We start from the raw sequence: 27645 nt of genomic DNA on the forward strand, positions 1-27645 counted from the left end.
GACGTATGATCGATTCTTGACTCATCGAAGGATGTGCTAGCTAGCTTTCGGGGTCTCGTTGTTGGCCTTGCTTGAGCTTGCGGAGGCAGGGGGGAGAGGAGCGCCAACGAGGTGCCCGGTCCGGTCAGCTCTGGCAGGCAGGAAAGCAGGAAAGCAGGAAAGCAGGAAAGGAGGAGAGAAGAGGCATGTAGGTATCATGGCCTCGATCACCGGGACTCTAGCTGGGGACGGGGGGTAATATATATATATATATATATATATATAGATGTTTTTTTTTTTCTCTCTTTTTTTTTTTCTTCTTCTTTTTCCTTATATATATATATATATTTTTGGAGTGCCGCATCGTCTCGACATCCGTCTGCAGACTGTACCGAGTAGGGATTGCGTGCTGAATGGTATGCATCGTGATGCTGATGTTGCTGTTCACGAAACCAATCATCGTGCGTGAGCATCATCTTGGAGCGGGGGAAAAGGATCTCCAGGCCGGCCATTGGTCGTGCGTGACCAGGGAGGAGCCATACAGGCACTCGCTCAACAATCCGTCAGAATGAGATCAGAGAATGATGGAGGGCTGGCTATCTCCCTACGGTACCGGTACCGTATCTGTCCTGTTGTTGGGGAGTCGATGGTCTCTTTCTTTTGACTTTATTGCCCGCCGTTTCGCATCGTGTCGTACCGTACAGAGTGTCGCATGCAAAGTCTAGAGTAGCAAGGTATCAGGCATCAGTTATCAGTCAGTCTCGTGATTCCCCGGATGAGAAGGCTGACTCGATCCTGCAGAGGGGGCTGGGTTGAGGTCCGGAGCTGTGTGCTTGAAACTGGCGATGACACGGAAGTCTTTGGAGCCCGGCGGCGGATAGATGGTAGGTGGGCACGAAGGTTACAGTAGATAGATGATGCCGTACCGTACAGCGGTGGATCCATCCGCCACGTGACTCACTCAGGAAGGAATCATGTGGAAGTCATTATTACAGTAAAAATGAATGAGCCCATGATCAACCACGTCAAACCGCATCATCGCTTCGGGTCTTGCAACCGGCATTCTGCGGGCTGCTCTTTCGTTTAGCCGTCGGCGATGCGAGCACGTAAGATTAGTTGTTCGGCCTCGACCTCGACCTCGACCTCGACCTCGAGCGCTGCCGTCGTCGCACAGCACGGTACCCGGCCCATACCCGAGCTGCATGAAACGTATGGTACACCAGCATCACGAGAGACAAGAGATGTGGAATAGGGGGAGGGGGTAGGTCGTCGGTATTCCCGTCGCGTCGGCTTGAGGCTTGGAGGCCAGGCAGAACGATGAAATCATTTTACCATCGGATTCGGAGTGGGGAATCGGGGGGGGGGGGGGGAGAAAGAAAGAATTGTATGTAGAGAGGAGTCGATAGAGGCGAGGCAAAATGCGATGTGATGTGGGCGATGATGGTGACGGTGACGGTGACGGCGATGACTGTGGGTATATCGTCAAGTGTGTATGGTCAAGCGTGTAATGGTCAAGTGTGTAATGGTCAAGTGGGTTGATAGGTTACCATGGCGAGAGCGGTGGTGGTTGGGACGTGGCCGGGAGGCGGGGAGGCGGGAGGCGGGACAAGATGGCATCATATCATTCATTCATTCTAGGTACCGGTATTCCATTGCATTCCATTCATGGATTGATTGTCATGGGCCGATAGGGAGGTAGGTATGAAAAGGACAACTTTCCCTTTTGACTGTACCACGCCTCCGCCTCCGCCTCGTCTCGCCTCACCTCGCCTCCCAGCGCGAGATCAGAGGGGCGAACATGAGAGAGTACCGGTCCGGTACGGAGGAGCATTGTCAATACGGTAGAGTGGCGAAGACGCTCAACTTTGTTGACCACCCAGCCAGCATCAGGATTCCGGACTCGACCCAACTCGACCAGACTCGACCGGGCTAGACCGATTGAGGGGAAAGGGGGAAGGGGGGGGGGGGGGGGGGGGGCGGGGCTGTGGGAGTGCCTGGTGGGTCGCCGTCTGGAGCCAGGCCACCATGCTTTAGCCGCTGAGTACCTACTACCGTACCGTCCTAGATTGGAGCCAAGTGGAGCCGAGTGGAGCCAAGTGGAGCCAAATGGAGTGGGGCCTGTGACTCTTGTGGCTAGGCTAGCAGACATGGCCATTTTCTCTTTGCAGCTCACAAAAAGGTGAAGGTGAGCCCTCGCCCTCTCAGGCTTTCTTTTTTTGGATCTGATCTGATCTGTCTACTGTATCAATCCACTGCCATCATGTACCCATACGATTCCAAACAATAGAAGCGGCTATTTTGCCTGCAACTCGACTACCAAACCAAAACCCCAACTCCAACTCCAAATCCACTCCACTCCACTCCACTCCACTCCACTCCACTCCCAAACTTCGACCTCCCCTCTCCCCTCCTCCCCCTTTTCGATCCTCTTCTTTTTGTTGTTGTCTACTGCACGAAAGAGACAAGACAAAAGCTGCGAAGCTGAAGCTGAAGCTGAAGCTGAATCGATTAGTTAAAGTTGAGGTCGAGCTGAACTCGAAGTCGCCCCTCCGCTGCTTTGTCTGTCCCGCCCCTCCGATTCGGAATCTGCGACAGTCATATCGCCGCCACCGCCGCCGTCGCCTCCCTTCCTTCTAATAATTCACCATCAAATCCTCTTCTACCCGCCACTCTTCCTGGCTGGGAAGTTTCTTTGTTTTTTTTTTATTTCACTTCCTTTGATACCCCATGGGCGAAAGTCGGTAGGACCAGTCAGTCACAGTCACTCGCAGCTCGACATCCAGGTACTACTACCACCACCACCACTACCACCATCACCTCTCTGACTCTTCAGTCGCCTGCGTACCTGCCTGCCTGCTTGCTTGCCTGCCTGCCTGCCTGCTCTACTTTATCGGCACCTTTGTCCTCCGCAAACAACTCCCCACTCGGTCTTACCGGTGACCTTCCAATTAATACTTTGACCTCCCCCCCGACCGCCTCAAACAATCCATCCCCAAATTCTGCCAGCAAAGTACCTCCGGCGTCAACTCAGTCGACTCACCCTCACACACCTTCCTCATGGTAGCTAGTATTCCCAACTAGCCCACCGTTTACCTCCATACCCACCACTTTCACCGTCGGAGATTCACAATGCTCCTCGTGGTCCTCGGATTTTCCCCAGTCGCCAGTCTCACATCGTCTACCGGTATCCTCGTTGAAGAGAACCTCGAGCTCTCTTCTCTCTGTTAGCTTCTTCCTCCTCCTCGATCATCTCGCTCTGCAACGGCAGCACGCTGTTGTTTGGGCCTGAATCTTGTCAGAAGGTTTCACGGCTTCCAGTTACATAACGGTTTATCGGTTGGGCTTTGCACAGACGGCGGCTGGAGTCTTTTTCAATAAATCCTCCATCCCCCTCAAACTCCTCAAAAATGTATTGCAGCGAAGATGATTCTCCGCCGTACGTCAACTCATATCAAAACGGCAGATACAGCTCCTCCTCGATAGCCTCCGCCTCTGCCTCTGCCTCTGCCTCCTCCTCCTCCTCTTCTTCTTCCGCCTCGGTGTGGTGGTCCGACGCCTCCTCCCAATCTTCCGACGATTCCTCAGTCACCGGCGCGTCTTCCGACAATGAGATTTCAGAAACATACTGCTGGACGAGCCAGCTCGCACCCTCCCTGACGACCACGAGTGAACAGCCTCCCGTCGCATACTGGCCAAATAAGTTACATGTGGTTGAAGCTGCGCCAGAGCCTCGGCACCCTAGAAGGACGAGCGGTGGAGCAGGTACCCGATCAGGTTGCCCGCCTTCACTAGTCCGCCAATGCGATCGAAAGATCAATTTTGTTGACGGCCTTGTCGGTAAGATATGACGTTCCTCACAAAATAAGCTCTCCTGCTCAATACTCCCTCCCCAGATTCATCGGCCCAGATTGTCGAAGCCATCTGGCCCCTGTCCTCGGTCGTGTGCCGAGGCGAGGTGGGAAGTAAGGGCGTTCTGCCTTTACGGACATTCATTCAAGAGACCCTCCGACGATCACGGACCAGTTACTCGACCTTGCAGGTCGCCTTGTACTACCTGATCTTGATCAAGCCACACGTGCCCAAGCATGATTTTACGATGGAACAGCCCGACGATGCACACTCGGTCAGAGCACTTCAATGTGGACGGCGCATGTTCTTGTCGGCTCTCATCTTAGCTTCCAAATACCTCCAAGATCGCAACTACTCAGCCCGCGCGTGGAGCAAGATTTCCGGACTGAACACCTTGGAGATCAACCAAAACGAGATGGCCTTCCTCTTGGCTGTCAAGTGGGAGCTCCACATCACGGATTCCGTTTTTCGACGATGGACCGAGATTGTTCTTGGCAACAGCCCAACTCAGCCACCCTCCCCAGGCTCGGCACCTTCCCGCCTGGCGGAGCAGGACTGGAAATCGGTTATTCTTAGGCTCACTCCTGAATTGGATAACATCGAGGGTCTGACGCCGCGGACCTCTCCCCAGGTCTACCAAAAACGCATCGGCGTGACCTCTTCGCCACGGTCTTTCGCACCTCTGATTGCCGACCGCAGCACGTTTGGATATGGTAGCAACGAATCAACTCCTACCCAAAAATGCTATGCCCCTAGTGTCCTGGAGCCGTCGCCTTCCACCGTCTACCCAGCCAGCAAACCCGCGCCGGCTCTTGGTCTGCTCCCCACTCCAAGACTGACGCCGCAAAGCACTGGATTCAACACTCCTGCAGTGAGTGCTGCATCTTACATGCTTGGCAAGTCATCCATGGGATATGCAATGGCACAGGCTTCGAACATCGGCGTTGCTCGGGTCGCGGACAGGTGGCAACCACATGTGTCATCCTCCTCGCCTCGACCAAGCACACTTCGTCGATCATCACTAGCCAATTCAGTTTCGTCCATGTCGTCGCCAGAGTCCATGGTCTCGGATTCCTCGTCCCGATCCTCTCGTTCGTCTTCCATCTCCTCTGCCTCGTTTATGATGTGCGCGCCTACCTCGTCTAAACTGGACGTCCAGGCGCGCTGTCGCTACGCGAAGCTCTGCAGTGAGAAGCAGAACAGATCCGGTATCGCCACGGTGCCCGAGTACTGCGACAATGGTCCCACCTCGTCACCAGAGTCATACACCGGACCGGTGAGCAAGGAATTCCTGGACCTCTCTCTGGGCACACCACTGGCTCGGCAAGCTGATTTGGAGGTGTACTCGAAGGATCAAGCTGCACGTGCTCTCCAAGAGCTCCACAACCACCCACGCTCGTCTGCCTCCCCCATCCGAGCCGGTGAGAAGCGCAGTCGTCCACAATCGATCGACAACTCTCTGCAAGAGAACGTCAGAGAGATGTTGAGCGGTCGCTATCAGCCCTCGCAAAGCAACTCTTCTGACAGACATGCCCGTACTCGCTCGATCCATGTCGCAGCCGCCAGCCCGCAAGTCGCTGTCCGATCTACGTACCCTCCGTCCCTCGGACGCAAGAGAATCTGCTGCGCCACCGAAGCAGCTAACGGGCTACAACGACACCCTGGACACCCTGTCTTCGGAGGGCTCGGTGGCCCAGGGATGTGGCAACACATTCTGAATTAATTACCATGCGCCGTCTCCTGACGTATAAATACATCATTCGTTGTCACATTACATTTTCTTCTGATTCAAAATTGCGCTCTCCTCGAAACCCTCCTGTCCCACCCCGAAAACTATCAGGGGGCTCTTGCATACTGGGCACGTGCGACATGTTTTCAAAGGCGCGCAAAACCTGCTCGGCGGACTCCAATTTCCAACTCTGCGTATTCAATTGGGTATAGATGGAGGAGAGCGTCTTCGTCACGTACCTGCTTTCAGTCTTCTGCGTCGCAAAAGATTCCTCTGGTGTCTCGACACCTTGTAAGTTAGTGGGAAAGAGAGAGAAAGCTGTGGCAGCCATGGTGGTGCTTTTGCGTGAACCGCCTACCTCTGGGCATGGGCTAACGACGGGTGATTGGGATTGAATGGGTCCAGGGGAGGACAGGAATCGGGTCTGATCATGGTCATTTTTGCTCGGAGTTTACATGGTGGAATGGCGCGCCGGGGGCTGGGAAATAGTCAATGGACTGAGCTGGACGGGGGTAATATTGCGGCTCGGATGAAGGATGCCACGGCTCAGCCGGCAGATGCGCGTCACTAGTACAAAAGAAAAGCTTTGGTACTTTAATGCAAAGATATCGATAGAATGATTCTTATTATGTCGTGACTGTGATCTTGTCTTGAGGCCAATTCGGGGGGGGGGGAATATGAAAAAGGGATTGAATACTAAAATTACACGTACCTTGGGGTTGTTGTGCTTCTCGAAACAGAGATATAGATTAAACGGTGGGGGGCTTGAGGAGGTGAGGGGGTGAGGGGGTGAAGAGGCGTGCTCTCTCAAGTCGTCAAGAAGACAAACAATCTTGATGTTCAAGAATTTTGGACAGAGATTTTTTTTTTTTTTTTTTTTTTTTTTAGGAAGTTCATTAGGTTGGCGAGTAGGTAAGCATTTAATCCATTTCAGGGGGTAATTTTTTTTTTCCTTCTTTTATATTTATATATATTCTTCCCTTTTTATTTTTTCCCTTTTTTTACAATCCTTTTTCTTATATGTTTTTTTTAATTCTCTTTTTCGTCCTTTTTTATGTTTTTTATTTAAAAAAAAAAATTTTCTTTTTTTTGCATTTTTTTTTTCCAATTTTTTTTTTCTTAGTCTTTTTTTTTTTTTTTTTTTTTTTTTTTTTTTTTTTTTTCTTATATTTTTCTTATATCTTTTTTTTATATCTTTTTTTTTTTTTTTGGAGGAAGGAGGGGGATTAGGGGTGTGGGGGGGGGAATTCCTTTTCCTTTTCCCTCTTCCTTTTCCTCTTCCTGTTCGCTTTCTTCTTCCTCTTTTTTATTTCTTTTCTTTTCTTTTTCTTTTTCTTTTTCTTTCTTTCTTTCTTTTTTTTTTTTTAAAAAAAAAGGGGGGGATCAGGGATCGTCACGTGATATAGCCTTTGGAGAGGTTGGGGAGGGTTGGAGAAGATCTAATGAGAGAGAGAGATATGTGTGTGTGTGTGTGTGTGTGTGTGTGTGTGTGTGTGCGTAGATTCAAAAGGGGGGAAGGAGAAGAAAAGGGAGGAAGGAGAAAGACATTTCTTTTCACGGCAGCGGGGAGAGATTTTTTTTGGGAGGGGGGGGGGTTTGGCGAGTGTGGGTTAGTGAGGGAGGTGAGGGGAAGTGAGATGAGGTAGGGTGGGGTGAGTGTGCCATTGATCGACTTGATTCGATTTGATCGATTCTGTGAATTCTATGAATTCTATGACTTTTCCCCAGAAGAAAGAACTGGAAGGGAAGGAAAGAAGGAAGGGAGGGAGGAAGGAAGGAAGAAAGGAAGAGGAAGTGGAAGTGGAAGTGGGAGTGGGTGATTTTGTTCTGTTTGATTGGATTCCGTGTGAAAGAGGGAGGGAGGTGGGATGGCATGGGATGGCATGGGAGGATGAATGGGTTTCTTTAGGTTGTTTGGTTTCTAAAAGGGTTTTTTGGAGGTGGAGGAGGGAGAAGGAAGGAAGGAAGGAGGGAAGGAAGGAGGGAAGGAAGGAAGGTCAGATGGAGATGATTCTCTGTCCTTTGTGAAGGGAAGTAAAGGGAAGTAGATCAGATTAGATTAAAGTCAAGTAAAGTAAAGCTTGGGATTTGAATCAGCTGGATGGGTGGGGGGGCAAGTAAATATACATATATATCTATATCTATATCTATATTTTTGGGAGTGAGTGATGACTGATTTATTAGATAGGATTGGGATGGGTTAAGGCAACACAGAGGCCGCTTTGAGTATGTGGATCTTCTAAGCGAGGTTTTTTTTATATATATACCTATTTAAAAAAAGCATATATATAAAAGTGGGACTTGACGTCGCAACTTTTATAATCTTACCTACTCACTCGTCTTAGAAGCGATGAACTGATTGTGAAAGCTTGATATTCTGATATCTAACGGTAGCGCCGATTCTTGAAATCAGTTTATAACGCGTTAGTCGCATCTATGTATTGTCTTTTTCGAGATGTAGATTGATTACTAATCTAGAGATTTGAAGTGTCGGAATTCTGGCCGTTCGAACTGAAAGGAGAATAAAATATACATATATATTCTCGAGCAATAATAATAGGAGAATTCAAGATGAGCCACCAGCTAAAGACTACGCTGATTTGTATTTTATTTCAATTTTCTCATTTCTACCTTTCGATTCGTTGTTTTTTGAGTTTACTCACGAATTAATAAATAAATAAACAAACCGGAATTTTCGCGATGCCTGGCGAGTTCTTTTCAAGCTGATTTTGGTGTGTACGACGGAAGACTTATCTTTTTTTTTTTTTTTTTTTTTCGCCCACTTTAGGGAAGGGCCCCAAAAGTTGTGACGTCAAGTCTCACTATTATATGTAATTATTTTTTTTCTTTCTTTTTTGGGGGGCTTGACAAAAGAGCATGTTTATCTATATGAATCTTCTCGAAGCCAGCTAGCTAGCTAGCTAACTAGCTGCTACTCCCCGAGGCTCGAGGATGTCTTTGAGTTTGTTTGTTTGTTTGTTTGTTTGTTTGTTTGTTTGTTTGTTTGTTTGTTTGTTTGTTTGAATTGGGGGTGCGGTTGGTCGTAGGTTTGGGTAGCCATTTTTGTTGTTGTTGTTATTGTTGTTGTTGTTGACTTGACTGCTCGCTGGCGGGTCCGTACTGGTTGTAGATACGAATCCAACCTGCAGCTATATAGCCAGCTGCAGAAGGGAGGGAGGTCTTCAGCGCGATCTCCGGTGCTGTGGTGCTCGAGTTCAGGCGAGCGGGACTGGACTTTTCGTTGCTCACTCACGTCTTGGTGTCTTGGATCCGGGCGTCTATCTATCTATCCGCTTTCTGGCGAGCAGTTGGTGACTTGGCAGGGGGCCAGTCTTGAATCTAAACCGATCAACGTCCTTCCTTCATGTTTACTCCACCGGAATGGATCAAGATGGTGCTTCGATCAAGATGTAGACAACCAGTTTGTATCGTGCAGCAGTAGTTGATGTACCTAGCGGGATATTGAAAACGGCCTTCTTCTTACAGAAGCGTTCATCTCACACACTACTTGACTCTGGCAGTATTGTTTCTCATCCAGTCTGTAGAAAGAGCCACACGACCAAAGGCAAAGAGCCTGAAGCTTGCAGCCCCGCGAGAAAAGGCTGGTTAATTGGTAGGTGTATGCGGGATTTGTCTTTTTGTCTTGGCGAGTTCCATCCGACTTCTCGCTCCCAGAACCTAAGACCACCTCGTCGCTGGGGAGCACACGCAGTTCTCTCTCCTGTTTTTCTATGGCCAGTCGTGCTTGACCAGAGGAGGGAGAGGGGTTCAGAAAAGTCGACTTGCCATGAATCGTAGAGTGTTTATCTCTCTTCCACGTTAGTGGTGGAGGCCAGGACTCTTCGTCGCCTTTCCAGATATTACCGGTAGGTGGGGAATGTATGTCGACCCCCTAACTGAAGAGAAAATCTGTCTCGATCTACCAGGAGGAGAGATCGTGACTTGGGTATACGTAGCTTGAGTGCGACGCAGCTACTTGTAATCTTGTGTTCGGTAGGAGGCATGGGCGCTTGAAGTGTAGATTCTCTTGGGATCTCTGGACGGCTCGGATTGCGCTGAGAGTCGTCGCGGTCGGATCGCGGGATGATCTGGTAGGTTTGATTTGACTTTGACGGTTCTGGCGAAGTGAGGGAGTGCCTATCTATATAGTATTAGTTCTTGAGACGTAACCCTCGTCGGAGGCAGGCTCAAGGGTGTGGACTTTCTCATCGTTACCAAAAGCAAGACTGGATCTGAGTCTCCTATTTCGTTTCGAGAGAGGACTTACCGGAGATGGCAGAGGAGTTTTTTTTGACCGCGAGACGCTCGGTCTAATGTCCTCGAGCTCATGCGGCTGTGCGGATCTGGTGTATGCCGATAAAGACTATGACTTTCTGAAGATATGTGTATACACGAGCGCCTACATGTCATCCTCGAGAGTATGCACAACAGCCTGAAGCTCTATTCCAGACCGGCAGTAGCCCGGCCTCACGCGTGGTGAACGTAAACAAAGAGGGCCTCCCCGGCCCGAAAGAGTCCCGAGTCCCGGCCGGAAGGCGAACGTTCGCTAAAGATTTTACTGCCTACAATATATAAGCGGGGGACGGGACGGTCTACATCGCAAGGCGAAGAACTCAGACTTCTCTGCTCTTGGATTGGTCGGATCGTTCAGTTGGATGGGTTGACGCGCCTCGTCGCGGGCATCTGTTCGAGAGATCGGTTCTTAGCCAACTGCGGTGGGATGGGTTGACGCGTTAATCGTGGGCATCCGCAGAGTACAGCGGACGGTCACAGCAAGTTCTATTTTGTTCTTCTTTTTTTCTACTATTTGGAGATTTCTGCTTGTTTTTTTGGGGGCGTTGGTATTTTTTGGGATTTGTTTTTATTGTGTTGTTTGTTTACCAAGAGAATGTGGAAATTTAAGCGAGACAACCTGCACCCACCTACCACTTCGCCATATCTACCCAAGTATGTATAGTCGCAGGTTATGGGGAAGAAATACGCCTTTATAAGTCCAGTCCTGTATCTACTGCTATGGTGCTGAAGTATACTTCCTATCGTCAAATTGTGTACTGATTATGTGGAGGGGCGCATTGCCAATACTAGATGGACTCCTCACTCCTCCTCCCCCCACGAGCTTTTACGCAAGAATCCCCATCCAATTTTTTCAATGAATTAATTACGTCTATCTCAACTCTCTCCACAGGTAAACGCTAGCCCGAATAGAAACTGGCAATAACAAAATATCCCGAAGTTGATCTCGCGGTACAGCAAAGGCTCGTCGAGTGTTTGGGAGGAGTAAAGATCATGCCAGCGTTAAAGGAGTTGATCTTCGTTGCGGTGGCTCTCCCAACGCGTCGTAACTCTTAATTCTGTTCCAGATAGCTAGGGGGGGGGGGGATGGTTGAGAAGGGGGGTAGCTTTGGATGGGAGATCCATTCGAGGTAAAAATAAATCGCGTATCGATTTTGGCGATTTTGGATGGATAAATTAGCACTTGGTGATTACTAGGATTAATCTCAGTAAAAGTCACACGCACTCCTTGAATCGAATGCTCCTTTGCAAAGGTGAGCTCGAAGCTCCAGGATCTTCGTCTGTTGAGAAATAGAAGAGAAAGTTGGGGCTCACCTTAAGTTGTGGAAAGCGAACTCGTTCAATTCACTAAGCCTCGAAATTCACCGAAAGCCTTGGTCAGGGTTTTCCGGCCGCAGCTTCAGAAGCGCTGAATCACGCGCAGAGCTGACTAGCGCCCTTTATCCCATATAAGAAAGTTTCTCTACTGACAGACGAACAATCTTCACCTTTACACTCTTTCATGATCAACCACATCACCCGAAGCTGCGACACTCTACGAATCCACAACATCGAACCAAATACCACTACACTAGACAATATGCCTCCCTCCCTCAACCTCGCAGCCACTCCTGCGGAGGATTTCCCCATGTTCTCCCGCCTCGCGCCCGAGCTCCGAGTCAAGATCCTTCGTCAAGCCGTCCTCGAAGAGAAGCCTCGAACAATATACCTGTTTCTGATGCCTGGAACTAGCCCAAAGAAACTCTGGAGAGCATACACCTCCTCGAATATTGCTCTGATGTCAGTCAGCCGTGAAGCTCGTTCGGAAGCCATCAATCTATACCAGCAGCCCTTCGGCATTTCAACGGTCCAAGGCCAGTCGACGGCAGAGCGTGGTCCGCTTCATGTGGATTTGGCAAAGGACTTGATCTACCTCAGCGCCCCAGAGAGAATGGAAGGTGATGACCCTATTGTCATCGCTGAAGTATTCGAGAGTGTGTTCGATACCACTTTCACTATCAAGGACTTCTCGATCAACTTGGCCCTCGACTTCTTTCTCGCATTCTTTCTCCACATCGAGGTTATTACCAACTTCCACGAGGATGGGCCGCTAATCGACCTGACGCCATGCAAAATGCACCTGCTCCGAGGGCTTACCATAGTCGCGGACACCCTCTCACTCAAGTACCGGAGCCGGAAGATGGTGATAGGCAACGCTCGGTCTGCCCGAAACGGAGTTGCGGTCTTTGCTGAAAACCTTGAAAAGCTCCTACAGCTGGCCACTCCAATGCTTTCTCAACCAGTGCTCCAGTCTGTGAATTATGCTATCAGAGTGCGAGTAAGTTGTCTGGCGAGCTTTTCTTCTTGCTTTTCACGCTCGTACTTCCCTGGTGCCCCCTTGCGCCCTGTCGACTCTGCATATGCTAACTCCCTTCGTTACGCAGGGTCCGGAGCCACGTTCGCGGCACCACATGATCACGAGACAAGGAGGCAGAGTTAAGGAGCTCTGAAGCTTGAAGAGATTGGGGTCTCGATCCGACACACCGCTATAGTCCTACTCGGTGGGGAGTGGGGGGCTATCGGGAGTCAATCATGATGGAATGGGGCCCGGCCGGGCATGGATACAAAAATCGGGGGTTTGTGAAGACAGTTTTCGGACGGAGCTAGGGCGTGAATTCTTGAAGCCAATCAAGAATACACGAGGGTTTCCACATCATGTTTGTTTGTCTCGCTCAGTGCCGCGGGAGGGGGGGCTCTTTTTATGGAGTAGCAGAACATATTCACAACCAAGAGCTTTCGCATTCTAGCAATCCACAAGTGCTACTTTCTTGAATGATGACTTGCGAATCATCTGCCTGCGAGTTATCAGTGTCACTAAGAGATCTACGACGGCTTACTTCGTCTTTCAGTTTCAAAGTAGTCACTTGAGCATGCATCCTCCGCCACTAACTTGGCGGACAATGCTGTTCAACCAGTACAATTTCTTGGGGATCCTCTGGGGAAGTTGCGTTCTCACTCAGAACAGGAAGTCGCGGCTCCGGACTTTGAGACCTTCTTACGCAACCCTCGTCTTCGGCTCGAGTTACGATTGATGATCAGGTGAGCCATTCAGACAAGGCTTGGTTTCAGGGTTGAGGTGTTGTAGCTCTTCTCATGGCAGCCTCCTCGCTTGAGACTTTCGTCACATCGACCTCCCCCCTCCCCTCTAGATGGCTCATTCATATTCACGCGGTATGCAGACGAAATGCGTTTTCAGGCCGAATAACCCATCTCGAGAACCTCTTCAACGGCGTGGTATTCTGGTCGAAAGCCATAGCCTCCGACAACATCGGCCTGCTATCCAGAAACAAAGAGGCCCAAAGGGGAAGGCGTTCCAGAAGCTCTGCATCCAGCTCATTCGACTGTACCCATGACCCCGGCCAAGAGAAGCCACTCCGTTCCAAATCTTCTGTAGAAATGTCATACCTCGCCGACAGGGAGGTCGGCCTCGAGATCTTCAAGAGGGTCCTCCGCGCTACGCCATCTCCGACAAAGAGACCGTTGGAGGAGGGATCCGTAAGCATGGAGGTCTTCGGAGATGTACGATTTCCAGCTTTGTAAGCACATGGCCGACAGCCAAAATGGGAGGATCTCTCGCCCTGGAAATACGTCAAGAGATGGGTTGTGGTTTCGGACAAGCACTCGAAGGTACAAAAATACGCGAGATGGGAGATTTGGGCCCGGACCACGGTGTGCTAGTGGAGCTCCCAAACCGGACGGACGGACGGGGAGGGCTTAGAGAGATTTGGAGCGCCTAAAGGTCAGGTTTCCAGAAGTCATCGTGCCGGTCGTCGAGCAAATGCGTCGCGCGTCATGGAAAAAAAATTGGCTTGTTGCACACTGCACGCAGCAATCTTTAAATGCCGCCACGGTTGTTTTTAATATTCATTCTCGCGTCTATTTCACTTATTCCACATCGCGTTATTCTATAGCTATCACGACCGCGACTATATCTTAGAAATCAATCAAGCGCGTTATTGAAAAAAGTAATTAGAGACCTTTATTCGAAGCCTAGGAACTTTACTTTTTTTTTTACACATTTGAGATATGTCTCCCATTGACGGTCCACAACTCGCACCTAGTTCAAGCCTATATACTTACTAAGGTCGGACCTAATTTAAGTCTATATATACTTAGTTAGTTTGTATCTAATCTAAGCTTAATTAAGGTACTCATTGAAAAGACGAAGAAGTCTAGTCTACTCGCGCAAGGGCCCCAAAAGTTGCAACGTCAAGGCCCACTATTATACCTAAAGCCCCCCAAAAAAAAAAAAAAAAAAAAAAAAAAACAAAACCTCTTTGCACGTCGCAGCAATCTCCAAATGCCGTCAAGATCAACTCTAACATTCATTACTGCAAAGTTCAAGAAGCGGTCGATCTCAAAGCATAACCCAAGCGTGAATACCTATGCGCCAGAATCAGAGCATCAAGCTCCCCTCTCAGCTTCTCAGCTAATCAAAGAAGTTGAAAGCTAGGAAGGCGCCATCCATCCATCCATCCATCCATCTATCTATCTATCTATCAATCATCCGTCACTCACTCACTCACTTTATCTATCCTATATCCCGATTCCCGCCGCCTCCTGCCCTCCCTCCGTCCTCAGACTTTGCACGCGGACTTAACGTGCTTTGGGATTTACTTTTCTCTTCCATCTCTTCTAGAGCTGGAAGATCGAATCTCTCTTTCCTTCTTTCAAAGTGTTGAGCTCTCACGTGTGACTGACGGCGTGAACTTGTAGATTTTTCATTATGTATGTACATGCAAAAAATGATCCATCTCGCCTAAAAAAAAAACTAAAAAAAAAAAAAAACAAAGCAAGTCCCAGAGACCAGAGATGCAACGCTTGCTTGCTACCAACTTTTTTTTTTCTGCCAAACGCCTTTCGTTATGCCCATTTTTTCCTCTGAAACGCATTCCCCAGACCATCCCGTATAAAACCAGAAAATTTTGTCGCTTTTCATACTTCGTACTTCGTAACAATCGTCATGATCCGTCTAGATGGCGCGTATATATCATCGCTGACCAGCGCCCAAATCCCCCCCCCAACCCCAAAATAAAACATACGCATCAATATCTCACTCACTCACTCATCTCGGGTATATTTCGACTTCTGCCTCCAAACGCCGCCGTAACGCATGACCACGACCGGCAGCGGCACCATGACCACGCATACCGCAGCCAGCAACGTGAATGCGCCTCTCAGCCCCAGCATGTCCGTCAGCACGGGGATGGTCAGCGGCAACAGGGTCCCCATCGTGCAACGTGTGAGCAGAACCATAGTCATCGCAGACGCGGAATACATTCCGAAGGCGTCGACAATGTAGGAAGATGAGGGGGCAGACATTACGATCAGGACGAAGCCGAAGAGCCCGACGCTGAGGAGGAGGGCCCAGGCGGGCCAGCCGGAAGCAGGGACCCAGCCGTAGAGAAAGTTTACCAGGGGAAAGAGGGTGGCGGCAACAATCATGAGGGGGAGGCGGAACTCGGGGGTTGTGTTGGTGGTTGGTGGGGAGTCGGGATCTTTGAGATCTGCGGTATCTTTGGAGGAAGAGCGGATGGAGAGGGCAATGTAGATCCGGTCGAGGAAGAGGTTGCACACTAGTATGCCGCACATTGCTCCCACGCCTGAGAAGTGTTAACGTCAGCTCGCGACTGGGTATTGGGAAGAGGATCAAAGACTCACTAAAGAACATGAATGCAGATCCGGCCGCAGCATCCGAGAACCCGTACATGTCCCGCAGCATCCCCGGCAAAGTCGTGGCCATGATGTAGTAAAAGGTAAAAGTGAAGCCAGCGTAGAAGCTCATAATCTTCAACACGCTCGAGTCCCACATGACAAGTACCGGTCTCAACACGGCTGTCCTCAGCACCGGCCACCACAGTTCTTTCCGTCCGCTCTGGGCGTCAAAAGCGCATTTCAGACTCTGATCTTTCTGCGATATTCGCAAGGCCGCGGCGCGCCGCCGGAGGATCTTTACCTTATAAGTCTCGCGCAGCAGAGTGAAGAACGCGATCTCGCAAAGGATGGCGCACGCAGCACACATCCACAGGATATTCCTCCAGCCCAGCGTCTCGGCCATGGCACCGCCAATCGCCGGACCAAAAGTGCCCCCGATCAACGGTGCGAGCATTACAAGACTCATCCCCGAGCCTCTTTGCTCGGAAGGGTAGATGTCGCCTATGATAGCGGGATTCAGCACATTGCTGGCTACAGCGAAGCCGGTCAGGAAGCGGGAGAAGATGAAGAGCTCGGTCGATTGCGAGAGGGCGCCGAGGATGACGCTGAGGATGAAGACGATGTTGGCGATGTTGAAGACGGGGTAGCGGCCGTAGATTTCGGAGAGGGGGGCCATTAGGAGGGGCCCGGCTGCTTCGCCCAGCTCCCAGACGGTGACGAGGAGGATGGAGGACGTCTTGTCGGTACGGCCCGAGAGATCGTGAACGATCTTGTCTGCTACCGGGACGACGCCGAGGCAGGTGAAGGAGCTGTGTTTGAGATCAGCAACTCAACTCGATTCTGGAATTGGCTGATGGTAGCTTACACCACAAAGGCCATGAGACCCAGCAACGACACAATGCCAAGCTTATACTTCCTCGACCACTAGAGGCATCTCGTCAGTATGTAAAGGGAGGGTCATGTTTTCCTTGTCCTAATCGTCCTAACGAGCAAGCCAACAAAGGGGGTGAACTTACATCCATCGGGTTCTCTGCATCGCCCTGCGGATCGAACACGACCAGTTTCTGACCCGCCACCTCTCCAACCCCAACATGGCAATTCAGCTCCGTCTCACCGAGTGACTTTCTGTGAGCTTTCCTCCCACCCCTTTCCACGTTCGCAAGAAGTGGATGCCTCTCATCCATGTCCATGGTTTTGCCTGCTTGATTGCTTTCTTTTCTCCTGGTTTCTCTCTTCTCTTCACGCTGTAGAAATCTCCCCCTCTCTCCCTCGCACTCGCACTCGCACTCGCACTCGCACTCAACCGACCGAGCGACCGACTAGCAGCTCTGAGTAACAGGAACTCCGACTCGAACACGATACTGACGTATAATACGGGTGGAGAGTGGGGTGGCAACAGCAGTAGCAACAGAAGCAGAGCAGAGGTGAGCTCCCGACCAGCACACAAATGCGAGCGAGATAGAACAGATAGAAGATCTTAATCCAGAGGCAGAAATGGGCGCGGGCGTGCCAGAGCGGACGCAAATACTCGTATATATAGAAGTATACAACTCACAGCCCGTCCGGGGATGGCCCCTACCTACATATACCTACCGTAGCACTAGCCCCCCTCCGAGTCCGAGTCCGCTTAAGCGGCAAAGGTTTCCTCTGCTCTCGTCCCCCTCTCCCTCTCTTTCTCGCTTTCCCGCTCTCTCCTCTTCTTATTAACATCGCTAACCTGTCCACCTCCAGCCAAGGGAAAAGAAAAAAAGAAAAAGAAAAACGACAAGGAGATGCCTTACCCATTCCACCTCTCTTTCCCTCTCCTCTCTCCTCTTGATACAGTAGAGAGAAAAAAAAGTATAAAAAAAAGAAGTCGAGATCCACACGGCGGCTAACCAAGGCTTATACTATATATCAGTGCTTCCTATACCGCCCCCCCCCTCCCCTCCTCGGCCAGCGAATTGACGAATTAGAAGCGCAGTATGAACGAGAGCAAACGACACCCCCGATACCGATACCGAAGGTCCCGATACCGATAAAGTAGCGAATTCCGCAACATACCCATCCCCATCTGATCTTCTTTTCCATTCCATTCTATACCTTTCCATGGTTGTCTTTGTCTTCTTTTGATCTATCCCATTTTTCCATCCCCTCTCCGGCAGCCCAGCCCCAATGCAGAGCAGAGCAGAGATAACAAGTAACGGAATAGAATCGAATAGAACGGAACGAAAACCTACTGTAGCTACCTACCTACCTACCTATACTCCGTAAAGCGGAGTGGACCCTCATCGCATCGCATCGCATCGTATCCCTACTCCCTACGTACAGTAGTGTGAGTTTAACAAGTTGAGTTTATGCGTGATGATGCTACCTACCGTACTGCTGCTGCGGTTGCAGCGTTAACGTTAATGCTTTACTCTCCCCCCCCGCCATGAATACAATCTCGAAAGTATAATCTTACCTACCAGGTCTTAAACCGACGAACTTACAGTACACTATACGTACAGTAAGGATTCATCCAGCCTGGAAAAGTATCTTTTTTTCAGCCAGTATCTACGGTAGTCGGTGCAACGGAAAATCACCGCTCTGCGATATATAGAGCTAAACTGCGTCCGACATTGATTCATGGGGGGGGGGAACCGGGGGGAAGGGGGCGCAGAAAGTAGAGAAAAAAAATAAAAAAATTAACGTGCAAACAAACAAACAAACCAAAAAAAAAGAAAAATTTTCAAAGAAAAAATATATTTGAGTTCAGATTTGCGCAAGGGTCTGAGTACCGAAGTGGATGCGATCCGGGTGTTCGGATCGAGATGGATACGTACGTACCGGTAGTACGTAGAGGAGTTGGTGGTGTTGGTGGTCCGTGGATGGGTGGATCTGCATCCTGCTGCCGGTAAAAAAAAAAAAAAAAAAAAAAAAAAAAAAAAAAAAAAGGGGGACCAGCTGGAAATTGGAGATTGGAAATTGGAAATTGGCCGGCCTTTGTGTCAAGTAATATTTATGGTTGGGATGATGAGAGAAATTTTCGGACTTTTTACTTTTCACGTAGGGCGTATGTAAGGTAGGGGGGAGCCGGCTAACTGTTGTTGTTATTGTTGTTGGAGAAGGGGTGGGGTGGCTTGGGTCTCGGACATAAACAATGGAGGGGTGGGTTTTGGCGGGGCGAGAATACGTAGTATACAGTTCACATGGTGCTGAGATCTTTTACTCGCTGATCTTTGCCTGCAATTGGTACATGACAGTGCACATGAGATGAGGCAAATGCAACCGAATACACAAGAATATCTCTTGCAATACAAAGTAGATTAATTAGGCCGGCTTTCTCAACGCGTCGTCAATGGTATTCATAGCTAATAGTAAAGCTTCACAGGCATAGCATTCCCTCATCTCGAACTCCCAACACGGCATACACGCAAAATGGTTCACGCCTTCCGTAATCCGAGAATCATGATTATTCCTCAGCCAGAACTTTACCCTGCGCACGCGCTCCCCTTGCCCTCAATGCTCCTCTATCGCGCCGTCACAAGTCCCTAGTGCCGAGATAGAAGCGAAGTAGGTGTTAACACCACCCCATCCTCACAACATCGTTCCAAACGTACCATCCGTAGGAATGGCTTTTCTCGGACTGGACTTGCCACCGTCGTCGTTGGCGGGCTTGCGATGTCTGAATGTGAAACCAACGAACAAGCTCTTGCTCATGGGATCTTCTCTGTCGGCCATGTTCTCCAAAGCCTCTTGTTTCTCATGCACCTCCTTGTACTTGGCCATGTCGGCTTCGTTGCTGAAGTCGTCGAAGTAGCCGGCGTCGGTTTCGGAATCAAGTTCGGGAACGAAGGGGGCGCGTTGCGAGCGAAGAGTGGTCCAATCAACTTCGGCGAAGTAATGGTGCTCGTACACCTCCTTGATGGACGAGAAGCGCTTGGACTTGGATGCGATGCAGCTGTTCAGATTAGCGAATGGTACTCCGGTCTCCATGATACCACATACCTGGTGATGAAGTTCCAGGTGCGATTGCTGATGAAGTAGTTTGGATCCTCCCAGACTGGTCGCTTCAGTACTTCTCTCCAGTGCTTCAAGTTCTTCCAGGTCTCTTCGACCGTAGCTCCCGCGAAGGGAGGGAAACCAGTCAGAGCCTCGAAATGCATACACCCAAGACTCCAGTAGTCAACTGAGAATTCGTACTCGTCACCCTTCAGTACTTCGGGAGCCATATAATCAGGAGAGCCAACGATCGACTTTGCATAATTGACATCTCGGTCGCGCATCGATCGGTAACCTTCCCGACGCTCTGCGACAGTTCGCTGTTCCATTGGCTTACCAAAAGGAACATATGTCTCCCCAACCTTCTCAAGCTTGACTCGCATGGACTCGATCTTTCCTGGAGCAAGGAAACCAGCGGCCAGACCGAAATCGGTGAGCTTGACGTGGCCAGTGGAATCGATCAGGAAGTTCTCTGGCTTCAGATCTCGATGGATGTAACCCAGTTGGTGGAGAGCATCTACTGAACAGAACATCTCGGCAATATAAAAACGGGCATGGCGATTTGCCAGGACACCGGTGTTGTTGAGCAATGTTCGGAAATCTCCACCCGGTACATATTCCTAATTACTGGTCAGCCAACCTCGTGTGGTTCGCGAGCCCGAATCTTACCATGGCCAAATAAATACTCTTCTCGTCTTGGAAGGAGTATAGTAGTCGCACCAGCCATTCGCTCTTCGCATTTGTTAGGATATCACGCTCTGTTAGGACGTGTCTGATCTCATCCAACTTGAATAGCAGCTTCTTGCTCATAACCTTCAATGCGCATACTTCTCGTGTATCCTTCTTCTGAGCCAAGAAGACCTGACCATAACCACCTTGACCAACTTGTGTGAGAATCTGGAAATCGCCCTGGCGAAGACGAACGCGACGCTTGCGGAGGTTGGCACGCTCTCTTCCTGCATATTTCTGCCAGACTGGGTTGTACGTCTCTTCGGGGGTCTTGGGAGGTGGGGGGAATTCGGAATGGAAGTGGCTCAGGCGATTTTGGCGGGCACCAACGTAGCTGAGGAGGTCAAAGTAGTAATCTAAGAAGTCTGCGAAGTGTTAGATATCGTTCGGCCCATGTGGTGGGCTGTACTCACAAAGTTGGGTCACATTGGCAAGACGCTTGACATTTGGCTTGTGCAAGATCTCCAACTCCTCTGCCGTCAATCCTCGCTGAGTATTGTACTTTCGCGTGGTCTGGGGTTGTTGATAGAGCTCTTGTCTGGAGATTGCGGCTTGATTGGGGGAGTCGAGACCCGACTTAAATCCCGGAGGCGTGTTTTCCTTGCCTTGCTTACGCAGAGGGCTCCCAGGGGTAACGGCGGCAGATTTTGGTACTATACTATCATCGACACTTCCCGCAGCATTGCCAAAATAGGAGTCTTCCACCGCTAAATTGTTACCCTTTCCTGGTGACAACGGGATTTGTGAGCGGCTGAGACCGAACTGGGGAGGCGCAATCTTCATAGCATTCTCGAAAGCGACCGGCAGATCATTTGCTCCTGGTGGGTTTCGATTCTTGCTTGGGCTGCCTTGAGGCGTAGCGACTGGAGTGGTGAAATTGTTCCGGCCAGGAGTATTTGGGGCGTCACTGAAGGCTTCGTTCTGGCTGGAGCGAGTATGAAGAGGCGGAGCAGGGACTGGCAATATTCCCTCGTGCTTGCCGCCGTGCGGAGAGGGGAACAGGTTTGTGATGAAGTTCGACATGTTAGACTATGGCGTTGTCTCTGCGATTTCCAATGTCGGTCAGAGCCCTGGACTGCGCGACACCGAGGGAGTGTGAGCAGTAGTGGATGCGTGCAAATGGCCTATGTTAGGACGAGTGGACCAAGAGCCTGGGGTTGGTGTGCGAGAGATCCTGCAGCAAAGACTATTACCAAGTACTTGTAAGGGTGTTGATGTTGCTCTGTATGCTCGGGGATTGGGGTTGAAGTGGGGTTAGATTGTGTTTACAAGGGGAACTGGCACGGCAACCTCGACCGTGCTTTAACTACGGAGCGTGCCGCCAGAACTCTAAAACCCCTGGGCCAAGAATATCGGCAGCAAACAGCACTTCTCCTGCTCGATGTCACGTTTGCATACACTTCGTCTTCCTTTTCTATCTACGACTATATTCGCCCCAAGTTGAATCACATTAGTGTCCTGGATCACCTGGAAAGTGCCCCGGTACTAGCCCTGCCCAGAGCCAGAGCCAGAGCCACATCTGCGGCCCTTCTATTCCGTCCACAATCGCGACCCTTCGGCAGAAGACCTGGGGTGGGTAGGGAAGAGGGGTTCTGTGAGAGCAGTTTCTGAGGAACCCGAATTCTACGTATTCCCGAGTAGAGAAAACAATCAAAATCAAGTCTTCAATGGCACATCTAGTTGTTTGAAGGACGTTTGTCATTGGCCCGCAGGCGGTATCATTCCGAAAAACCCATCGCAGAAGCAGTTATTCCTATCGTATCATCATAAAGCACCCGCCCGAGCGTATCCCGGCCAATCCACTCAAATCCCCGCCGTCAAAGAGAACAGAGCAACATGTTTTCCATTAACCATCTGCGAGAACCGACGGAGAGGGGAGTCTCGTGAGGAGGAACTCTACTTCAAGTCGTTCTTCTTGGCGGCCTCATCAGTCTTGCCTGTGAGGGAGTTGACTGGTGCATGTTAGCATCGGAAGACTTGAATTGGAAGGTGACGTTGGGAAGGGGGGACGAACTGGTGTCAGTGACAGTGCCGGTGACCTTGTCGACAATGCTCCCACCCTCCTTTTGGGCGTTGTCACCCTCGCCGCGAACGGTGTCACCAGCTTTTTGGGTGGTCGACTTCTCGCCGCCTGGAGCGTGTCAGTAACCAAAGCAGAGGGGGTGGGAGAAGAGAAGGAGAAACATACTTGGCTGAACAGCAGCGGCAGCCTTATCAGCAGCACCGGTGATGTTCTCGCCGATCTTGTCGGTGGTGGTCTTGGAAGAATCCGGAGTGATCTTCTCGGAAGCTTGGGTAGAGAAGTCCTTGCGACTGCGAGGTGTTAGCAGAGGTTAGCAGAGGAGCAACGGCGAGAAGGGAGCATGTGGAAAGGGCTGCGAAGGGTGGGGTGACATACAGTCCGTCAGACATGATGATGGATGTGAGGTTGGTAGGTAGTGATTGGGAGAGTAGTTTGATTGTTGTTGAGTGAGTTTGAGTGAGGGAAATTGATGTTAGAGGTTGAAGTTGGGGGTTGTTGGATGATGAAGGAGGAAGAAGTTGAAGGGCGGGAGACGGTTCTTAAGTAGTGGTGGGGGGAGGGAGAAGAGCAGGGGTGGAGGGGTGTTCCTGCTTTGTTTGGACGACGAGACTAGCCACGACGTCATGGCTTTTCGGTCATTCACTTGACTTTGACACTTGACACTTGAATTTTGCTACCGCTACCCTGAAGCAAGTGGCCTGTCGTTTTCGGCCCACCTACCTAACCTACGCAGGCAGGCACGATACACAAGGCCAGAGCGACTCCTTTTTTCTTGTCACGTACTCTATATCACGCAATCTACTTTTCCGGCAAGGCTGCCACGAGGCACCGGGGGTAGTGGGGTAAAAGCGAAGGTGAGAAGGTGAGAAGGTGAGAAGGTGAAGGTGCCATCCACGGGCGGGAACGGGGAGAACGTCTCTCTTAGCTGCAGTCTCTCTGTCTGTCTGGCCGACGGTCTGTTTCTTTGTCAACCACAGCCTTTGGGCCTATGGCATTTCTTCCCACTTCGACCCTTTCCCATGCGAGGTGGAGGGGTAATGCCACCCCCTACCCAATGAATACTTCCGGATCCTTCTACTTGGAGTGGGTGGCGTTATTCCAAAGTGACGACAAATAAATCTGTGCAACGTAGAGATTGCCCCCGTGATCCAACCGACCCTCTATGCGCGAGACAGGCCCAGAGACAACATGGCTTCCAGAAAAGCCAGCTTATCAGAGGCAAATCATAGGCGGACGCAAGGCAAGGTGAGACGTTGAGACCCGTGATACTTAACAACTCCAGATTTGATTTGGACGCTCGTCTCCAATCTACCGATACGAAAACGAAAACCAGATGGATGCCCAATAAAGCTCCTCGGGGTTCCAGACTGGGCTTCCGGAAAGGCTGACCTCTCTATGGAGTTGCTTGTTAATGGCCCTCTGGTCTGTCTCCTACAGTCGGCTTCTACCAGGTAACATGTTCATATATCAAAGCCTGTAACTAACCGTTCACCTCTACCAACGGTGCCCGCCTACAGAATCATATTCTCCCTCTGCACTCCCTTCGTTTTCATTCCCTGCGCTTGTTCGTCGGAAGGAAGAGATCGTGAACGCTGAAGAGCCGCATGTAAGTAGCCCAAGACTACGAGCCACTTCATGCTTTGCTGCAAATATTTATGAGCGATATGTTCCTTCTTTAATGCAACAGTCGCGAGAGCGCACCCTCGACTTCATCTTCGTTGTTCAAGACCTCCATGTCTACCAAACGCTACTTCGTCCCCTTTTTCCACCTTCTGTTTTCTTCAAGGAATGCCGAATGTTCAAAATCAAGAAATGTTTGAAATCAAGAAATGTTTAAAATTTAATAAATGTTTGAAACAATAAATGATCAAAATCAATAAATGTTTAAAACCAAGAAATATTTAAACCCAAGAAATGTTTAAAACCAAGAAATTTTTAAAATCATGGAATGTTTAAAGTCAAGAGCTTGCTTGCATATCTGTCAAATGATTGATGACGAACGAGTTCATTCAATTTTCGACGAAAATTCTGCATCGATCAACGAGCTGCACTCCGTGCATTTCCACATCCATCCAAAGGCAAACCAATACCAAAGCAATCTCCTGCTGAAACCTCCAACCCCATCAGCGACGAGGCAGAACGACCGCGAACACCAGCTCCGGCTCTTTCCACCCCGCGTACAGCCCTATTCGTTCCAGATTATTCAGGGTCTTGAAAACAAGCCGCGCATCCTCCACAAGGCCCTTATCGACCTGCTCCAAGCCCTGCCCGAACCTCCCCAGCACCATCTTGTCTACATCCATCACTGGATGCGGTGCCACCAGCGTCAAAACCTCCAGCGCAGCCAGCCCGATCTGCGGGTTCAACATCATAAATCTGGCATCGCTTCTGCTTTCCAAGTGAGCTTCCCCCCTCCTGGGACCCCTCAGCTTCCACACCTCCTTGTCGACCGCCAGTTCCACGATGCCCCAATTCCCCTTGGGGCCTGGGGCGATCCAATCCTTGAAATTCCTCCTCAAGATCTCAGCGTCGTCGATGTACAGTGTCATGTCCACATCTTTCAGGGCGTATCTGGATATCGGTCTCCTGAACAGCCTACGAGCGAGGGGCAGAAAAACAGGGATGTAGTTTTCGTTGTGGATCTGTCGAGACTCGCGGCAGGTGGACCGGAGCTCATCGTTGGAGGAGCCGGCGACGCGGGGGAGGAGAGACGGAAATATGGGGATGGTGTGCACCCAAATTTTAAGGCGGAGTTCGGTGGGGAGCTTGGGGAAGAGATGGAATTCTTCAGATGCCATTGTCAACATTCGTGAAATTTTAAGAGGTTGGAAGTGGAAGGGCTGCGGTCGAGTCCGGGTTGGGGAAGAGGGGTAGATCGAGTCACGTGTATTGTAGATCGGTGCCAGACTTCAAGATGGCTCGCTAATCGTCAGGGGCTAGCTAGGCTTAGCGATATTTGAATGTCAACAATAAACAAGAAGATGTAAGTGTCAAAAGACAGCCATAACGTTCTACTTGTGTTTTTGATATTGACCGAACGATTTGATTATTTAAAGTCATGAAGCGACAAGTCAAGCCGTCTTATGCGGGCTCCGAAAAGCAACGATCGCTTTATGAATCGTGTGGGAGAGATATAAAGAGACGCATCCCGCCAAGTTCTAAAACATTTGATTCCTATTGATACTGATCCGAAGCCAGAATCTCGTCAGTTTTCTAAAAATTAGGTATCTTGTATTTGATCCACACCTGAAAGCCGATGCTGACAAACTTTGGTTCCGGAGCAGTACCCCACTCACCCCACTCCAGAGTCGCTCCGTTACTTAAAGAACGGGAGCCAAAAACACAAGATATCGTACTCGATTACAGTTATGGCTAAAAAACTATACAAGCAATGGACAATTCAGTCCCAAACCGGCGTCGACGGATTACGCCTCAGCAGTACCGAACTACCAGACCTTTTGAACGACCATGATATTCTCGTCAAGATCCATGCCGCATCACTAAACTACCGTGATCTGGTCTTGATAAGAGTAAGCAAATCAAGTATCCGAGCTGCACACTCAATTTCCACTCAGCAAGAGCCAAGGGTGTTGTTGACGTTTCCTACAGGGCGACCTATCTCTTGCCACATCGCCAAACGTTGTACCTGGTTCTGATGGTGCCGGAACAGTGATCTCTATCGGAAAATCCGTCACATCCTTCTCCATCAACGATAAGGTCGTCACGCATCTCGTTCCTCGTATCGCCTCCTCTCGTTTCCCTGGGCCCGTTCACATCATGTCCGGACTGGGACAAGTGCACCATGGGACACTGCGCGAGTACGGGGTATTCCACGAAGAGACACTGATACGCATGCCTAACAACTTGTCTTTCGAAGAGGCGGCAACGTTGACGTGTAGCGGATTGACGGCTTGGAACGCGCTAGTCGGTGATCGTGGAGTGGAGAGTCTGAGGGGAAAGACGGTGTTGACGCAGGGTACAGGGGGCGTCAGTGTTGCTGCTTTGCAGGTAATTCACTTCTCTGTATACCTATGTTTAGCATGTTTCAAAAAAGGCTTGGGAAGGGCGCTGGCGCTGAAGATAATGTGACAGTTTGCCCACGCAGCAGGCGCCACCGTGATCGCCACAACAAGCAGCGATTCCAAAGCCGCTCGTCTGATGGCCCTGGGTGCCACACATACTATCAACTACCGTGCTTCTCCCGAATGGGGCGGAATTACAAGAGAAGTCTCTGCCAAATCCGAAGGTGTTTCAACCATCGTCGATATCGGTGGTCGCTCTACGCTCTCGGAATCCTTCAAAGCCGTGATGGTTGGTGGAACAATCTCCCTTACCGGTGCTCTGGGCACCGCGGGAGAAGAGAAGCCTGATATCATGGATGTTTTGTGGAAGGCATGTAGTCTTCGAGGCATATGGCTGGGTACAAAGGATCAGTTCAATGACTTGGTAGCATTCATTGAGGAGAAGGATGTCAAGCCTGTTGTTGATCAGCGGGTGTTTAGACTGGAGGACCTAAAGGATGCATTGGTGTATTTGGAAGACCAAAGACATTTCTCGAAGGTGGTCATCAAAATTGTTTGAATGTGATTTGCCTCACACGGGATGTTGGATCAGCAACGCGGAACGAGAACAGCCACGTAAACAATGAAGTCTCGGTGAATAGACCTCCCTTGCCTCTCAATGTTCTTCAGTACCCTGCTGGTATATGACTAGGCCTACTTTGTATGATACTGCGAGAAGCTAGAGGGCTCAGAGATTTAGTCCATCAGCGAAGGACTATAGTTGGATGTGAGAGGATTTGATCAAATATTAGCTGCAGTGGCAATATGAGTTCTTTTTCAAAATCGAGATCCAAGTGCTTCGAGTCCTAGATATGTCTTGTCTGAGATATGTTGGAAGATTCAACACGTGCTAGAACATCTTCTGCACAGAATATATCCTCTTTCCAGAAATCGAGGATGATCTCCCCGGCCACGATATCCTTAGTATCTAGAAAAATTTCCCGCCCAAGAAGATCTTCAAACTCCGCGTCGTAAGCCACGAGACTCTCGGAGCTTTTGAATACGAATAGGCCATTGTGGTTGATGTCCGTCATAGTGTACATAGTAGAGCCCAGTCCGAAGCTTTCCATGAATTCATCCTCGTCTTGCAGATCAATGGAGCCGTGATCCGGAAGCCCTGCGCAATCTAGTTCACCACAAGTTCAATCACTGAAATCGCAGGTGCGGACATTTAAACCTTCATCTATAAGAAAATTATTCGGTCGTAAGTCGCAATGATAGACTGGTAGCTTATGGCAGTGCGACAGACCTGCCACGGCATTTTCACATCAGAGAAGCTTCTATCTGATGTTGGTCACATCGCCGTAGCTGTTTAGATATTGCTG

At 50.0% G+C, this 27645-nt stretch overlaps 7 protein-coding genes across 7 annotated transcripts; 3 read left to right on the forward strand and 4 right to left on the reverse strand.

Moving 5' to 3' along the window:
- Window positions 1-3386: 3386 nt before the first annotated feature.
- On the forward strand, window positions 3387-5551 carry L3040_000135 (uncharacterized protein; the record flags this gene model as incomplete). The annotated part of the gene is made up of 2 exons (XM_007295160.1): window positions 3387-3816; window positions 3873-5551. 2 exons carry the CDS (start codon window positions 3387-3389, stop codon window positions 5549-5551), a joined length of 2109 nt encoding a protein of 702 aa, XP_007295222.1.
- A 5878-nt stretch (window positions 5552-11429) lies between these two features.
- Window positions 11430-12339, forward strand: L3040_000136 (uncharacterized protein; the record flags this gene model as incomplete). Its single annotated transcript, XM_066155031.1, has 2 exons — window positions 11430-12167; window positions 12274-12339. The coding sequence occupies 2 exons, from the start codon at window positions 11430-11432 to the stop codon at window positions 12337-12339; spliced, it is 804 nt and encodes a 267-aa protein (XP_066013094.1).
- Window positions 12340-14950: 2611 nt separating this feature from the next.
- On the reverse strand, window positions 14951-16734 carry L3040_000137 (uncharacterized protein; the record flags this gene model as incomplete). Its single annotated transcript, XM_007295162.2, has 4 exons — window positions 14951-15492; window positions 15551-16353; window positions 16410-16468; window positions 16561-16734. 4 exons carry the CDS (start codon window positions 16732-16734, stop codon window positions 14951-14953), a joined length of 1578 nt encoding a protein of 525 aa, XP_007295224.2.
- A 2368-nt stretch (window positions 16735-19102) lies between these two features.
- Window positions 19103-21259, reverse strand: L3040_000138 (uncharacterized protein; the record flags this gene model as incomplete). The annotated part of the gene is made up of 4 exons (XM_007295163.1): window positions 19103-19466; window positions 19514-20127; window positions 20177-20601; window positions 20650-21259. The coding sequence occupies 4 exons, from the start codon at window positions 21257-21259 to the stop codon at window positions 19103-19105; spliced, it is 2013 nt and encodes a 670-aa protein (XP_007295225.1).
- An 873-nt stretch (window positions 21260-22132) lies between these two features.
- Window positions 22133-22648, reverse strand: L3040_000139 (uncharacterized protein; the record flags this gene model as incomplete). Its single annotated transcript, XM_007295164.1, has 4 exons — window positions 22133-22188; window positions 22251-22367; window positions 22425-22549; window positions 22635-22648. The coding sequence occupies 4 exons, from the start codon at window positions 22646-22648 to the stop codon at window positions 22133-22135; spliced, it is 312 nt and encodes a 103-aa protein (XP_007295226.1).
- A 1734-nt stretch (window positions 22649-24382) lies between these two features.
- L3040_000140 (uncharacterized protein) lies at window positions 24383-25057 on the reverse strand (the record flags this gene model as incomplete). The annotated part of the gene is made up of 1 exon (XM_007295165.2): window positions 24383-25057. The coding sequence occupies one exon, from the start codon at window positions 25055-25057 to the stop codon at window positions 24383-24385; it is 675 nt and encodes a 224-aa protein (XP_007295227.2).
- A 570-nt stretch (window positions 25058-25627) lies between these two features.
- On the forward strand, window positions 25628-26840 carry L3040_000141 (uncharacterized protein; the record flags this gene model as incomplete). Its single annotated transcript, XM_007295166.1, has 3 exons — window positions 25628-25789; window positions 25869-26267; window positions 26352-26840. The coding sequence occupies 3 exons, from the start codon at window positions 25628-25630 to the stop codon at window positions 26838-26840; spliced, it is 1050 nt and encodes a 349-aa protein (XP_007295228.1).
- Window positions 26841-27645: the final 805 nt, after the last annotated feature.

This window comes from Drepanopeziza brunnea (assembly GCF_022702325.1).
Source record: "Drepanopeziza brunnea f. sp. 'multigermtubi' strain 214-2 chromosome Unknown ctg1, whole genome shotgun sequence".
Lineage (NCBI taxonomy): Eukaryota > Fungi > Ascomycota > Leotiomycetes > Helotiales > Drepanopezizaceae > Drepanopeziza > Drepanopeziza brunnea.